The sequence below is a fragment of the Trachinotus anak genome, unplaced genomic scaffold, assembly GCF_046630095.1.
Source record: "Trachinotus anak isolate AG129_WGS33_773 ecotype Australia unplaced genomic scaffold, CSIRO_AGI_Tana_v1 ptg000009l, whole genome shotgun sequence".
NCBI lineage: Eukaryota > Metazoa > Chordata > Actinopteri > Carangiformes > Carangidae > Trachinotus > Trachinotus anak.
In genome coordinates, this window is record NW_027273860.1 from 16,417,757 (window position 1) to 16,432,076 (window position 14,320).

Sequence of the window (14,320 nt, forward strand, 5' to 3'; positions counted from 1 at the left end):
CACATTGACATGCTAGTGTTAAGCAAAGATGTAGCATGTCATGCCAACATTTGCTGATAAGCATTAAATGCAAAGTACAGAAAAGGCCTGATGGGATTGTCATTTTTCAGGTAAATAACCAAAGTATTGGGCAAATCAATGTTGATCTGATGATGGTGGTGAATTAAAAGTCAGAGTCTCACCAAAGTTGTTAGGATACACCCTCTGGGGACTATGAATTAATTTGGTGCCAATCCATCCATCCAAAAGGAAAAGTCAGGGAATAAAAGTCACCTGATTTGGAACCTTGAATGTCTGTGCAAAGTTCCATGGCAATCCATTCTAGTTTTTGAGATATTTCAGTCTTGATCAACAGACCGACAAACATTACAATCCATACAGCCATATGTTGCCACATCCTGGCAAAACAGCTGGTTCTAGAAGATTGGTGATGTAGTGACTCGTCACAGGGCTAATGAAGCTACTGCTGCCTCCTCCATTATGGCCTCCAGCTCCAGCGCTCCATTTCCTCAAAGGTCAGCACTGTCAAGATGGTTTTCACAATTTTATGTGTCAAAGTTTCCCACAGCTGAACTCTGTACGAAAGATTTGCTGCAGATCTTTGGAAATCAAATGATTTTTATTTCAAATTCTGCTGTTTTATGTGCTTGTGTGGACCTTTACTCAGTGTCCTGACACAAAAGGAGCCAAAACCAACATGTAGTCCAATTCCACACACCTTTAAGAAGGTAACCCAGTGTGTCCAGACATAAATTTGGCCACTAATTTCAGTTTCATAGCTTTAACAAAGAAAACACCATCAACATCATCATCAGCATTAATTGCTTGAACCACTAGGGGCAAAAAAAAACATAGAGCACATAACACAGTAGCTATGTGGGGAAATAAATCCTTTGACATTAAAAGTTATTTCACCATAGACGGAAAACACACGATATATCTTCTTATCTATCATCTTATGTTTAATTTGGATAGCCTCTACACTGTAATGCTTTTCTGGAAGATGACATCTAAAAATGTAGTGTAATGAGTGTTTGGGGGTGGATCTTTCTCCAGTTTGCCATTTTAGCTTGCAAAGATCAGTCAGAAAGTGACAAGACAGAAGAATCAGATCTTTGAAATGATTAAAGTCAAACTGTGCCCTCCAGGAGGTTGTATGAAAAGTGCTGATAACTGCTGAGATATATTAGTAAAAACACAAGAAAAGACAAAGAAGTCATGAGGAAGAAAAAAAACTGTTTGGTTTAATGATCAGTTCCTCAGTAAGTACACATCAAAATCACAGTGAAACACCTCCCTCTTGTGTTCAGCTTCAAAACTGCACTGTAATAAGACTGACCCATCAGCTGTAAGGATTTGGAAAACGTCATCCATGCTTTTATTAAATCATGCCTCATCTACTGACTGTATTACCTTGTTTAACAGTGTCAGCAATTTTTTTTCCTATCTTGGCTCCAACTGGTGCAGATCTCTGCAGCGAAGCTTTCATCAAAAACTAGACGAACGCCTCAAGGTACATCATTTTTAATTGCTCTCCATTGGCTTCCTGTCACTTGTTGGATTGATTTTAAACTTTCACTCATGATCTACAAGGCATTATATGGCCAGGCCCCACCCAATCTGAAGGAGTTGTGCTTTCTGACCTCTCAGATCATCAGAGCAGGGACCTATTGTTGGTCCATGGTAAAGGCTGAAAACGAAGGGTAATTTTTCTTTAGTTGTTGCATCTCAGCTATGGAACCGTCTTCCATAAGGTCTCAGACAAGACAAATTACTAATGTTTAAAAAGCTTCTTAAAATACATTTGTTTATTCTTCCCTTTACTGTATACCTTGTACAATATTTAGTACTGCCTTGTCTTTCTAATCCGTTTTCCCCACTTTTTCCCTGTGAAGCACTTTGGAACTAAGACTTTGTACAAAAGAAACAAGGAGCCCAAACATCAAACCCAGACCATTAAATAAGATGTCACAATACACTGAAAGACACGCACTACTAATCTGTAGAATCTGCATTATAACTTTAGTTGAAACCAGTTGCAATATTGCATTAGGTCCAGCAGATGGTGCTAAAATCCAGAGTGGTCCAGAGATGTTTTTTCAGTCTGACTACTTTCAACTAAAGGAAATCTTAATATAGCATATACTATTTTAGACAACAGCGCACATCCAACTCTGTTACAATATGACAAAGCTTGCTCCATGAAGAAATGGTTTTTCCTGTTTGGTGTGGAAGACCTCGACTGGCCTGCACAGAGTCCTGACCTCAACTACATCCAGCACGTCTGGGATGAACAGCAACCTCAACTTTGAGTGACAACATGTCACTCAGCATCAGTACTGGGTCTCGCTAATGCAGTTATGGCTGAATGGGAACAAATCCCTGCAGCTTGGTACAACACCTGGTGGAAGATCTGAAACCACAGGAGAGGAGGCTGTTACAGTAGCACATTAATGCCGATGGAAAACACGTTCAGTGTGTACAGGTGTAATTTTTGGTTCTCTACATAGTTTTGGGCATGTAGTGTATTTGAACACTGCAGTTTCCAAAACAAAGACAAATATTATTTAGAGTCAGAAGAGGACCAGCTTTATTGATAGATTAGTCGACCTCCAAAGAAAGTAAAATCATTTTATGATACAAGAACAATTCTTGGGAACAGAAACATCAACATCTGCACATTGAAATCTACACTCATTCATCGAACAATAAATAAAAATATGAATATCAGCGCAACAAAATAATATACCAGAGCAGAGACATTGAATTCTAAAAGCACTGAACAAGTCGCAGATGAAATGTTGCACTGAAATATCTGAGGTGACTGCAGAGGGCGAATTAGAATTTAAACTCATGCAGATGTGATATATCTGAGATGAAAATCCAGTTTCATTGGGGTACTTTTGACCTTTTATCGCTTTTGTGTTATTAAATAGGTAAGTGATACAGTATTTGATATATAATAATGATGCAGTATATGTAGAGTTTCAATTTAACCTACAAACAAGCTATTGCCATCTACACCTAATGTCCAACTGAACTCAGGGCAGACTGACCACAATAAGAAGGTAAAGGGAAATGGGTTACAGAGTTACAGGGTTTAATTGTAAGGCTGATATCCATTCTGGTCCTTTAAAAAAATATCACTTTATATTCACACCCATAACCTGCCGCACAGTTATGTCAATCTGTCAAACCCCTCTAACCAATAAGGATGATCCTGGCAAAGCAATACGTCATCATTGCGCTCAAGAAAGTACAACAGCAGTAAAGTTTCCTACAATCATAGCAGACGTGCTGTTCAAAGACCTAGAGAGAACAGACTAGCGAAAGTGAGTCAGTCACAGCAGGTCATGTCACTGTGCACAAGTTAAGACAAACATACTGTTCTCAACCCAAACTGCCACTGGAGTCATTACCACCAATCTGAACAAGCTTCAGTCTGCATGGAGGTAACTAACACTACAGGTTATTGATTGGTTGATGGGTTTTTTCTGCATGAACCAAAACATAACCAGCCAGGTAGAAATTTGTTTTGCTTCATATTCTTTCTCTCTCACACATGCATACGACATCAGGGCCAACAACTGTTGCCACTTTGCTTAGTGACAAAAACGTCGGTTAAATCGAGTTGTGGCTCTGCTTCAATTGATGCCGACCAACCAAAATCTGACATGTGCAACAGCTGGTCAGTCACTCCTCGTTCCTCGTTCCCCCCTCTTTACACTGCATTCGAAACAACACATGGGGAAGCGGAATTTCGGTCTGACTCTAAATGAGTCATGTGGCTCAGAAATCAGTCAAAAACTGGCTCAATCAGTAAAAGTTAATTTATAGAGCATTTACAGGGACTCTTAGGAATATATATATCTTAATTTCAAATGAACAATATGAACAATTTTAAATCAAATGCAATACTGTGTGACTTTTAAAACGTAGATTGTTAGACAAAGATGCCAAGTGTGATGAATCTGATCTACAAAAATATCAAAGTCTCAGCAGATTAAACATCAGTTCAGATGTGTGAACACCTCTCAATCACTATCAACTTTAAAGGGTACTGCAGTTAGTTTAGTACTGCATTTCTATAAATGTGATGTGGGACAGCAAGAAATGAAAAAAAAAAAAAAAGGCAGCAGCCAAAATATCCTGACTTAGTCCAATGGTTCAAGATCCAAAAGTGCTGGATCCTGCACCTTGCTAACAGCTTTCATTAGACTCCCCTACCTTGTAATGAAGCCATCTTTCAAACTCCACACCTGCAGTTTGTAACATAAAAGTTTATATTCCCTGGTCTGATGCTGGGATAAGCTTGATGACATCACTACGACATCATGAGGGTTATTTTTTTAGACTTGACAAAGCTTTTCCAGAGACACAGAAGATATTAAACCGTTTTCACAGATCCTCATGATGAACGTCACTTGTAAAACTGAAAAAGTAAGTGAGCTGTTCCTGTAGTTGTATTTCAATGGACTGAAGCTTGATCAGATTCCCTGAAGCAGTTTGAAGCCCCATGTGACCAGACAAACACTTCCACTAGCTCAGATGCATATGTTTTAAAGCTGTGTGAACTGCCATGCAAGCATGAAATTATATTTTCCATTTAAATCAATATGATTAGCAGACAAAGCTGCATACAGCCTAACTGAGTGAGGTTCTGCTAAAACTATGATAGTTATGTTTGTTTCTTTGTGGGTCTCGTTTGTTTCTTTTTAAAGCACCACACATGTTGCAAAGAGCTGAAATGAGGAACGGCATATTGATAGTCTCGTGGATGAAGTTCACACAGTGACCTATATGCAGATCAGAGTACTTTAGGAGGTCCAGCGCCACCAGGCCACCTTCATGCGGTCCCAGATGGCATCTAAAGAGTCAAAGGCGGGGCGTACATCCAGGATTGAGAACTGGTAGTTGTTTGTGTTGATTTCGCCGTCATAGTAGTCGATGACGTAGCGCACCTCCTTCCCACAGCGGTCGACGATCCAGTCATGGCGGTCAAAGGGTAGCTCGTAGCTGAGGGTGAGGGGAGAGGGATCAGAGAAGTTGATTTATTGAAATTAGATTTCCAAAAAGAACAACATAAATTGATGAGACATGGAAGGTGTCATGCGATAACTGGGCAATCCTGCACACTGCGGTTTACTAATGGCAACTAGAAGTGACTGAGCATTTACCAGTTAACTGGCAGAAAGAGACTAGACAGAAAAAAGTGATGTGTTCACTGCTGTTCAGGAGACATTAAGATTTCACCTTTTTCATCACTTCCTAAATTTTTTGTACAACATTATGATGTCACAGTGAAGTTGACGTTTATATGATGTTACCACTTCATAATTTTATCCTATTAGACTTCTGTGTTAAATTACATCATAATGAGCATATGAATTATTGAGTTATGGCCAAAAACATGTTCTGTGAGGTCACATTGACCTTTGCCCTCCAAAATCTTATCAGTTAGTCCTTGATTGAAGTGAATATTTAAAGAAATGCCCTCAAGGCGTTACTGAGGTATCACCTTCATGACAATGGAACATTCTGACGAAGAACCTGAAAACATAACGCCACTGAACCCTGCTGTCGCCAACATGGAGGCACAATGAGAGGGCATGTAAATACTGAACTCTTCAAAACAGCAGCATTTAGAGACAAAAGGCTACAAACAGAGTAAAACATACCACCTTCCAGTTACTGAATTGTGAGAGAACTACAAGGATTTAGCATTATACTCATATGACATTGTTTTGACTCACAATGGATAGTAAGAGAAAACAAATAAGAGTAATGTAGCAGAAGCAGAGAAGATGTATTTTTCTCTTTACACTTTCTTTTCATGCCCTTTCATTTCTGCCTAAGCACCCTGCATCTCTGAAGCACAAAACTCACTTGTGAATGTAAACAACAAATTAAATTTACCAATGCATTTCTATTTCTAAAAGTAGTTTTTCTTGTTTGATTATGTAACTCACTCATGTATGGATTAGGAGAAGGAACGCTAAAGCTTTCCTTTGGCTACACAATTTAGGACACGCAGAAACAAAAGTAATTCAAACAGCACTTGCACCGAGGATAGTACAATATGCTTGTGAAACATACGAAATGTCAGCAAACCAACTCTTGCTTCCTGTTTTGGAAATGTGGCTTCTTGTGGATAATGGAACCATGGTGGAGATGTGACCGAGCCGTGACGCAGCCACATTCAGCGCACATGAGAATTAATAGCTGAAATTAACATCTTAGTTTCATTTGGGTTGTTTGATGGAGGCATCAGCTGGTTCTAATATTTCTCTAACATCAAACAGCTGCTCTGCTCAGTGTCTCCACAATTTGAGGGACATGAAGGGGTTGAGGTTTTACTTTCTCATACTTTCGATCCATGCCACAAAATAAAGGAAAATAAAGCGAAACATGACACATGCGACATAACAGAAATTAAAACTTGATGTCAAAAGCTACACTGTGAACTAAATTTCATGCAGATAAAATGTTGGAAGGGCTCACCCCATCCAGTGGCGGAAGCGAGCCCTGGGTGAGTACTCTTTGGCTTTCCCACCAAACCTCTTCAAGCTCGGCCCACATGGACATTCACTGCGAGAAAAGACGACACAAATCACTCATCATATAACTACCACCCACTACAATTCAACTTTGATGAACAGGCATACTGATTTGTATGTTGCCGTTGTTTCATGACTTACGATGCATGCAGAGCCTCCCATTTCAGGATCTCCTCCCAGGCCTGCTCGTTGTTCCGGTTGTGGATTTTAATGATGTTGGTCATGTCATGAGGAGCCAAGTCATCATCACGCCAGCGCCACCTGCAGTGCAGGACAACCACACACAACCAGTTAAATAAAATAAAGTATCTCAAATGACCACCACAGAGTTTCTTTATCTACGAGGTTCAATCCTAACAGTTAGAATCATGGTTAATGAGTCGCCACCGAATGTTTACATTTTTCAAAATAAGTGACAAAAATATGATTTTTTTCCTGTATTTTGCTATACTGCATATGTAGTGACTTGAATCTCTTTTCTCTCCAACATCATGACTAACGGTCATTAGATACGATGCTAAAACTACATGTTGTCCCTGAAGTTAACATCAGTCGCTTCAATTTAAAAATCCATTCAGTAAGAACCGACCCCTTTCGCAGCATGGCGTTCCAGAACATTTGTTCAGACGGGTAAACCCAGTTCTTCTCTGTGCCGTGACGGGGAATGTTGGACTCCTCTCTGTTGACTGACAGGTCGAAGGGCTGGTCTGGAGCTGGGGTTTGATTAGGAGGAGGCATCTGTGTACACACACACACACACAAACACACACACAGGGAGGGAAGACACATCAACGACACACTCAACACTTAAGTCTTTAAGAACACAACAACAACAGAGTGAATTTGTGACAATGTGAGAAAAGATTTTAACACAATACAATAGAGATGGAAGACACTTTAGTCATTCAGGAGAGAACATTTTCAGACAGAATAAAATCTCAGGAATGTGCAAAAGTATTGAAGGATGTGAAACATTTGATGCTAAATGAGTTTCAAAGAGTTCAAAACTCTCCTCCAGGCATGATGTTGTTACATTATTAAAACTAAAAGCTGTAGAAATAATCTATTTCAATAAGAATGTCTTGCTTGCTGTGTATTTCAGGAGGAGAACAGATGGTGGAGCCATTTAACCTCATTAAAGCTGTTTCAGTGTGCTAACTGCTGTGTGATTGAGTCTTATCAACAGCTACAAATATTTAATCATAGCATTATGCTTCTGCTTAAACTACAACTGATTAATCAGTTACTTTTTTAAATGTTAAAATTTGCCCAAGATGATGTCTTCTATATACTTGTTCTGACTGTCAAAACATTAAGATGATCAATTCACGATCACGTATGACTAAGAAAAGCAACCAATCATCACATCTTAGACACTAGAAAACAGAAAATATTTGGCAGTTTTGCTTGAAAAAATAATTTAAAGTATTTATCAATTATCAAAACAGTGGTGGATTAATTTTCTTTTTATTGATTATATAGTCTCTTCATGATCTTATTGTGTCTTCAAATCAAAAGACACTTTATTTATTCCTGCTTGGCTTTCACCCTTTCCCCATCCAGACAGCACCCACTCTCTCTTTTCCTACACTGAAGTGTTGCAGGTACCATATTTGCTGGGTCGATGTCACTCTTCATGCCGGCTGCAGCTTTCATGGGACACTCCACGAACTCATAGGCCCGGTCCTGGTGGGCTGGACCTGCTTCTGCTTTGTGCATTGGACACTCTGATGGAGGGGACACTACGGGAGACATGAACACCTGATTGAGGCATTGTGGGGCACAGTACTGGCTTATAGCTTTCAATCATTTCAACTGTACAACAATCTAAATCTGCTAAACTTGTGTAATGATTGGGAAGCAGCAGCAGGGGGCAGCAGCATTGCAGCCATTGCAACAAACCAAATACAGCATAAGAAAACTTTATGTCAATTACGTTTAGGCTGACAAATTATAATGAAATGTAACTTATAAGTCAGTGGAAATGTATTTGCTAAAGCGGTGCTGAATAATTAAACATTTACAGGCACATCATGTAATAGCTCCATGTGGCATTGACCTTGAACAAGATACACCTACCCTTCACAGGCTGAGCTTGATGCATGGGGCACTCTGAGGGTGGAGACACTAAGAAAGACAGATGCAGACAACCCAATTACAATACGCTAACACAAGTTAACAACAGTTGTTAAAGATGGTACAATATGATAAAATGCTAAAACTAGAATGTCACTCAGTAGAGCAAACACCTCCACCAAGGCCAAACAATGTAAACATGATTATTATCTGGATCTGCACCAAATTGTACAAAGTGAGTGATTCCAACCCCACGCTTATTTACGTTAAGGTACATTACTTCCAAAGAAACTGACCAAAAATTAAGTCACAAGATGCCCTATTTCTGAATCTGATCACATTTTAATGGGTTTTTCCCTGGCCCATTCCTTCACTGGCTTTGGTGCAAATCGATTCAGTACTTTTTGTCTAATACTGTTGAAAAACAGACACAGGTGAAAACATAATCTCCTTGGCAGTTGTCCCTCCCACTGCACTAACCTGTGACGGGCTTGGCTTCTTGATGCATGGGGCAGCCCTGAGGAGGGGCAGCCATCATGGCTTCTGCCCTTACTGTCGGAGCAGCAGGTGTGGACACAGAGGCTCCCATCCTGCCCTGTCTGATATGAACACACCACACAAAACACATTATAAACAGCAAATAAACTTTTTGTCAGATGCACTGGTATGAAAGTAATTAGAAGCTACGGCAGATCCAGCACCTGAATGGTTTTTATAAGCAGAAACTGATTTCTTTCTGTAGCTCTGAGCCCAGTACTGGAGACTAGACTAAGTACTTGGACAAAATCAGCTCAGAGTACTTGCACTGAGCAAGCCCTATGATTAACACTACTTTGACACCAATATGTCTGAATGATGGACAGTTCCTTATAAGCACATCTATTTAAGTCAATAATTACTCACCTGACAGACCTATAAGAGATAGTTAATAATATTTTCTATCTTAATTTGCCAGTCCAATTGTCTGCAACGTTGTGTTAATTGCTTTCTTATCAAAGGACTTAATAAGGCAAAAAGAAGCACCAGAGCTACATTTAATAACTGGAGTAATTAGAATAAAGGAGCATGAGAGCAGTCAACAGTACAATGAACATAAAAAGTCTAAATTTACTTTCTTCAGTGTGTTCCTATGGCCAACATAAATATAAACTATGATGGCTCAGTGGCAGGATCTCAGAAGAGGCTGATGTTCAATCCTGACTGAAGTTATCCTTGATTAACCTCAAGGCTAACGTTAGCATCTTAGCTTTAGTGCAACTACACCTAACTAACTTAGCAACGCCAACTATAGCCTGTCTCCGTCCCTATGAACCACCCGAAACCTCCGATTTATTTCGCAATTCAAACAGACTAAGCAGAGGGACGTCAAACGAAACTGTGCAGCAGCTAGCACTACCTGCCTTCATTTAACGCTAGCAGGGCTAACTAGCGGCTATGCTAACGTTAGCTAATATGATGACCGGCTTTTCTTGCTTTTAATTCTCACATCATTTTAACACAGCGCGTTAGTAATACACTCAAGGCGCACCTATTACCTTCTGACTGTTCAAATGATTAGAGAGCAAAACATCAGAAATAACTAACCTGCTACTGGAGGAGTCAGCTGAGAGGTGCTCTTCGTCCAGGTTACTATCCCAATGTCAACGTGCAGGACAGCCGACCCAGAAGAAGTTGCACAACTGGGTTACATGTGCCGTACGTACGCCACTACGTCATCACGTTGACACGGACGGTAAACGTAAACCTAAATCCGTGGCTGTGAACATGACGGATGATATAACATCAGCTTGAGTAACTACATAGCTATACACTCAGATTAGGGTCAAAAACAAGAGCCCGGTGGTTGATGTTTTGTCCACCACTATAGGATTTTAAAGATTTTGATTACTTTTTCATTACCATTAATTGATGACCTCTAATGAACCAGTGACCTCTCCAAGTTAGTGAATAAGACACAATGCTGAATTAAGTTAGTGAGTGTTATCAGTTCTCACACCTACAGATTCGCCAGAACAAGACTTCCTGCTCGACAAAAGATGCAAAGCAATGAATGTTATTCTTGTTATTCTTGTTATTATTGCAGTATTGTTGTTATTATTTTTCTATGATTCTCTGATAACCCCTGTGTAATCACCAACATTGTGATTAGTAATTTAATATATTCTTAACTAACTTAAATAGATTACAATTACATTTATTTTGTAATTGAATGATGTAACCCCGTTACATGTGACAACGTGCTCCCTGGCACTGTACATTACAATGAATTTTTCAGTGTTACAAAACATCATTAATCCTGTAGTAGAAGTGTCTGGCCACCGGAGGGCGCCAAAGCACCAACTTAGTTTAAGAGTTTGGCTTGCAAATATATTAGGGTCAATTTTAGAGTCCAGCGCTTTATTGTAAACACAGTGGCACCAGTCATATCATGTTAAATGGCCCCCGTCTTCTCTCTCGCACTCCTTATCATCTGCCAGATAGTTCAATTCAATTCACCAAGACCTGCCTGTAAAATGAAAAAAAACAAACACTGAAGAAAAAGAAGGGAACTGACTTGCTACTTGCCACTTATTGGATATACAGGATGATTTATTTATTGAATGAAAAGTACGGTTAGATGTATGTTTCTTTTTATCCTGTCTTTTTTTTTCAATACTGAACCTTATTTTAACATACTTTAATCATTTCATGTGGAATTTAACACTGACTGGATTAACATACCAGGGGGCCCCAGGGCATAATTGAGCTCTGGGCCTTTATTGACCCCCACTTCTTCCCACTCTCTGTCCATTTGTGTATGTGTTCTGTCACCTTCAAGAACCATCAAGTACAGTGCACATGCAGACTACACATGGCAGAGAAGCTTTAGAAACCAACCAGTGCTCAAGCTGGAATACCGACTCCACCCCAACCTCGCTTTGTGTGACTTGCTTTTTTCGTGATTTAATGTATGTAGAAGTAAGCCCTGTGTAAGAACGATATCAACAAGAAAACAGCTGTGTTCAGCTTATACTGACTGAGCACCCTCTATTACTTGGCTGAGGTATATTAGGCCCATAAAAATTCCCAGTTTTCAGTTTTCAAAACCAGCTGCTCCCCAGCACAGCTGCCCACAGCTGGTGTGTGTGCTCACTGCTTCTAGTGTGTGTTTGTGTGCTCATTGCCTACTGCTCCTAGTGTGTGTTTGCTCAGCACAGATGAGTTGAATGCAGTGGTCAATGCAGAAGTGCTGTATGTGTTAAACCATACTTGAACATAAAGAATTCTTCTTCTGTGAAGAAGGCTGACTGAACAGAATGATGTAAATGTATATCCCAAAAAGTTTGACAATGTTTTCTAATTATAAACTGATGTCAATAGGCAAAATTTAAAGAATTTATTTTATCTCATATTGTTTAAATGATATTAATATGATTTTTTTTTTTTTGCCATTTTAACTAAAAACTGTGAACGTAGGCTGATACTGCTGATATTGGTGATAATGTTTCAAAAACGCTGTTGTGGACATTGTTCCTGTCAGTCTGATCACTGGGGACAGTGCAAGTATGTATTTTTGTATTGCAGTTTGCAGTATGACACCATTAAAGGGTTAAAAGTCCCTTATAATAGGATATTGTAGTAATGCATATTCCCAAACAATTTTGCAATCAGATAACCACATTACCACACATAACCACATTACTGATCATACAACTGATCATCACATTCCATGAGTTTTATCCAAGAGAGTTTGCTTCTTTGTTAAAACTTAATTGTTGTATTTATTTATTTATTTTGTGCTTTCAAAAGAATTATTCCAATGCAGTACACTGTTCCAAATGTTGGCCATGCATAGCAGCATAGCAGTGCTTTTGTGTGCATGTGTCTGTAAACACCCACACTAACAACAGATTTATTATTGAGACATAATGATAAACGCCCAGTGATATTACTTTGGGTTTGGCTCGATTAGTTGTTTGTATGTGTAATTAATGGGAATTCTTGCTGTGTCTGGAATGAAACTAACTAATGGAAACAAACTAATCACAGAAAAATGCAGTCGTAGAACGTGCTTTTAAGATGATTCACTGATTTCACATGAAGTTTCAGGATTTTATATTTCAAGAAAAATGGGTAAAAACTATTGAAAAATTTGAACAATGCGTCATTCTTCTAATCAATGGTTGAGGTTTTGATCGTACCTAAGACTTTTTCATCTCCTTGAGGACCAGCTAAACATCTCAATCACAGGCCAAATCCCTGAAACCCTCCAGATTGCAATTAATGAAAGGTATGTGAAACCTAATGCCAGTCTCACTAATTAAAACCTGACTTTTCACACAGGTTCATTTATGTTAAACACATTGAGGCACAATAGTTTTAATTTCTTCCAGAACTCCAGCACATATACAACACACATACACACACCAAGTTGATGCCAGGAATAAGACTTTTATCTAATGCTGCCACTTTGCCTTAGAGACCCGGCTGAGATCTGAAGAAAACTCACTTACACTTGTGTCTGGGGGTTATAGAGGTGGAAGTACAGCTCATTAAATGTACTTGTGAATGTGTATTCATATGGTTCCTTGCATGACTGTGATTTCCCCGCAGCTGATACATATTACTGTGATACTATCGTGGTAAAAGTTTTATAATTAATAAGTGTTCCCTCAGACAAACAACTGCCATCTGCTCATGTGTTGCTACAGCTTTCTTTCAAAGTATTTTGAGGCATTATCTAAGGCACGAAACCAGCTTTATAGACAAATGTAAACAAAATGGACCAAGTACACTTATAATAGGAGGGATAAAGGATAATCTAAGGCCATATTTGTTCTAACATTGATACATTTTAAAATAATAAGGTGTCAAACACCAGAGATGTGGACTCAAACAACATGACTTGATCAGGCCAGACTCAAGTCCTGAATCTAATGACTTGAGATTCGACTTTAAAAAGACTTGAAACTTGAGTTTGGCTTTAACACGGATGATTTGAGACTTTACTTGGACTGTGAACTCATGATGACCTTGAAGTCTACCAAGCTCAGATGAAATTTTCTCCTCTTCATGTTTCTGACAAGCAATCTCATTTGAAACAACTCAACAACACCCAATCAAACTACATGTGCTACATAGCAGGCCAGACTAGCAGCAGACAAAAGGAATTAAGATGTTTGTCTCAACTTCAGAGCTGACATGGGATCTACCTGTCTTGACCTGGGACTGGGGCTTATTTGTTAGTCTTGATTTGGGGCTTAACTTGTTGGTCTCAACTTGCGACTTTGGGTTTTGGACCTGGCTTACATGCTGGTCTAGACTAGGGCCTGTACTTGGTAATTTTGACTTTGGACATGGCTTACTTGTTGATCTTGACCAGGAACCTGGCTTAGTTGATGGTCTAGACAAGGGGCTTGACTTGTGGTCTGGACTTTGGACTTGCTTACTTGCAAGCCTTGTTTAGGGACCTGGCTTATTGTAGTTCTTGACATGGGACTTGACTTGTTGGTCTTAACTAGCGACTTGACTCACTTGTTGTTTTCGACTTGAGACATGATTCTGGACATCTTAGCCATAAACTTAGACTTACAGAACTTGTCACCTGGAAAACGATTACTTATTTTACTTATCAAAATCTTTGTCTACCTCAGTGTCATTTTGAGGAGATGCTAATACTCCTCTTACTTTCCCACATCAGCTAGCCA

The 14,320-nt window shown here is 39.3% G+C and overlaps 1 protein-coding gene across 1 annotated transcript; it reads right to left on the reverse strand.

The window, feature by feature from the left end:
* Window positions 1-1,216: 1,216 nt before the first annotated feature.
* hccsb (holocytochrome c synthase b) lies at window positions 1,217-10,350 on the reverse strand. The gene is made up of 8 exons (XM_071485584.1): window positions 10,218-10,350; window positions 9,114-9,232; window positions 8,637-8,684; window positions 8,166-8,299; window positions 7,147-7,295; window positions 6,699-6,818; window positions 6,502-6,588; window positions 1,217-5,016 (listed from the first exon to the last, which is right to left on the reverse strand). Exons 2-8 carry the CDS (start codon window positions 9,220-9,222, stop codon window positions 4,818-4,820), a joined length of 846 nt encoding a protein of 281 aa, XP_071341685.1. The 5' UTR covers window positions 9,223-9,232; window positions 10,218-10,350; the 3' UTR covers window positions 1,217-4,817.
* Between the last annotated feature and the right edge of the window lie 3,970 nt (window positions 10,351-14,320).

What these genes read in the sequence shown, in the direction of transcription:
- hccsb (XM_071485584.1), bottom strand. Translation starts at nt 9,222, where the DNA reads ATGGGAGCCTCTGTGTCCACACCTGCTGCTCCGACAGTAAGGGCAGAA. An exon ending in AGAAGCCAAGCCCGTCACAG is followed by an intron (nt 8,685 to 9,113) that starts GTTAGTGCAGTG and finishes TGTCTTTCTTAG; the next exon opens with TGTCTCCACCCTCAGAGTGC. An exon ending in ACATCGACCCAGCAAATATG is followed by an intron (nt 7,296 to 8,165) that starts GTACCTGCAACA and finishes GTGTGTACACAG; the next exon opens with ATGCCTCCTCCTAATCAAAC.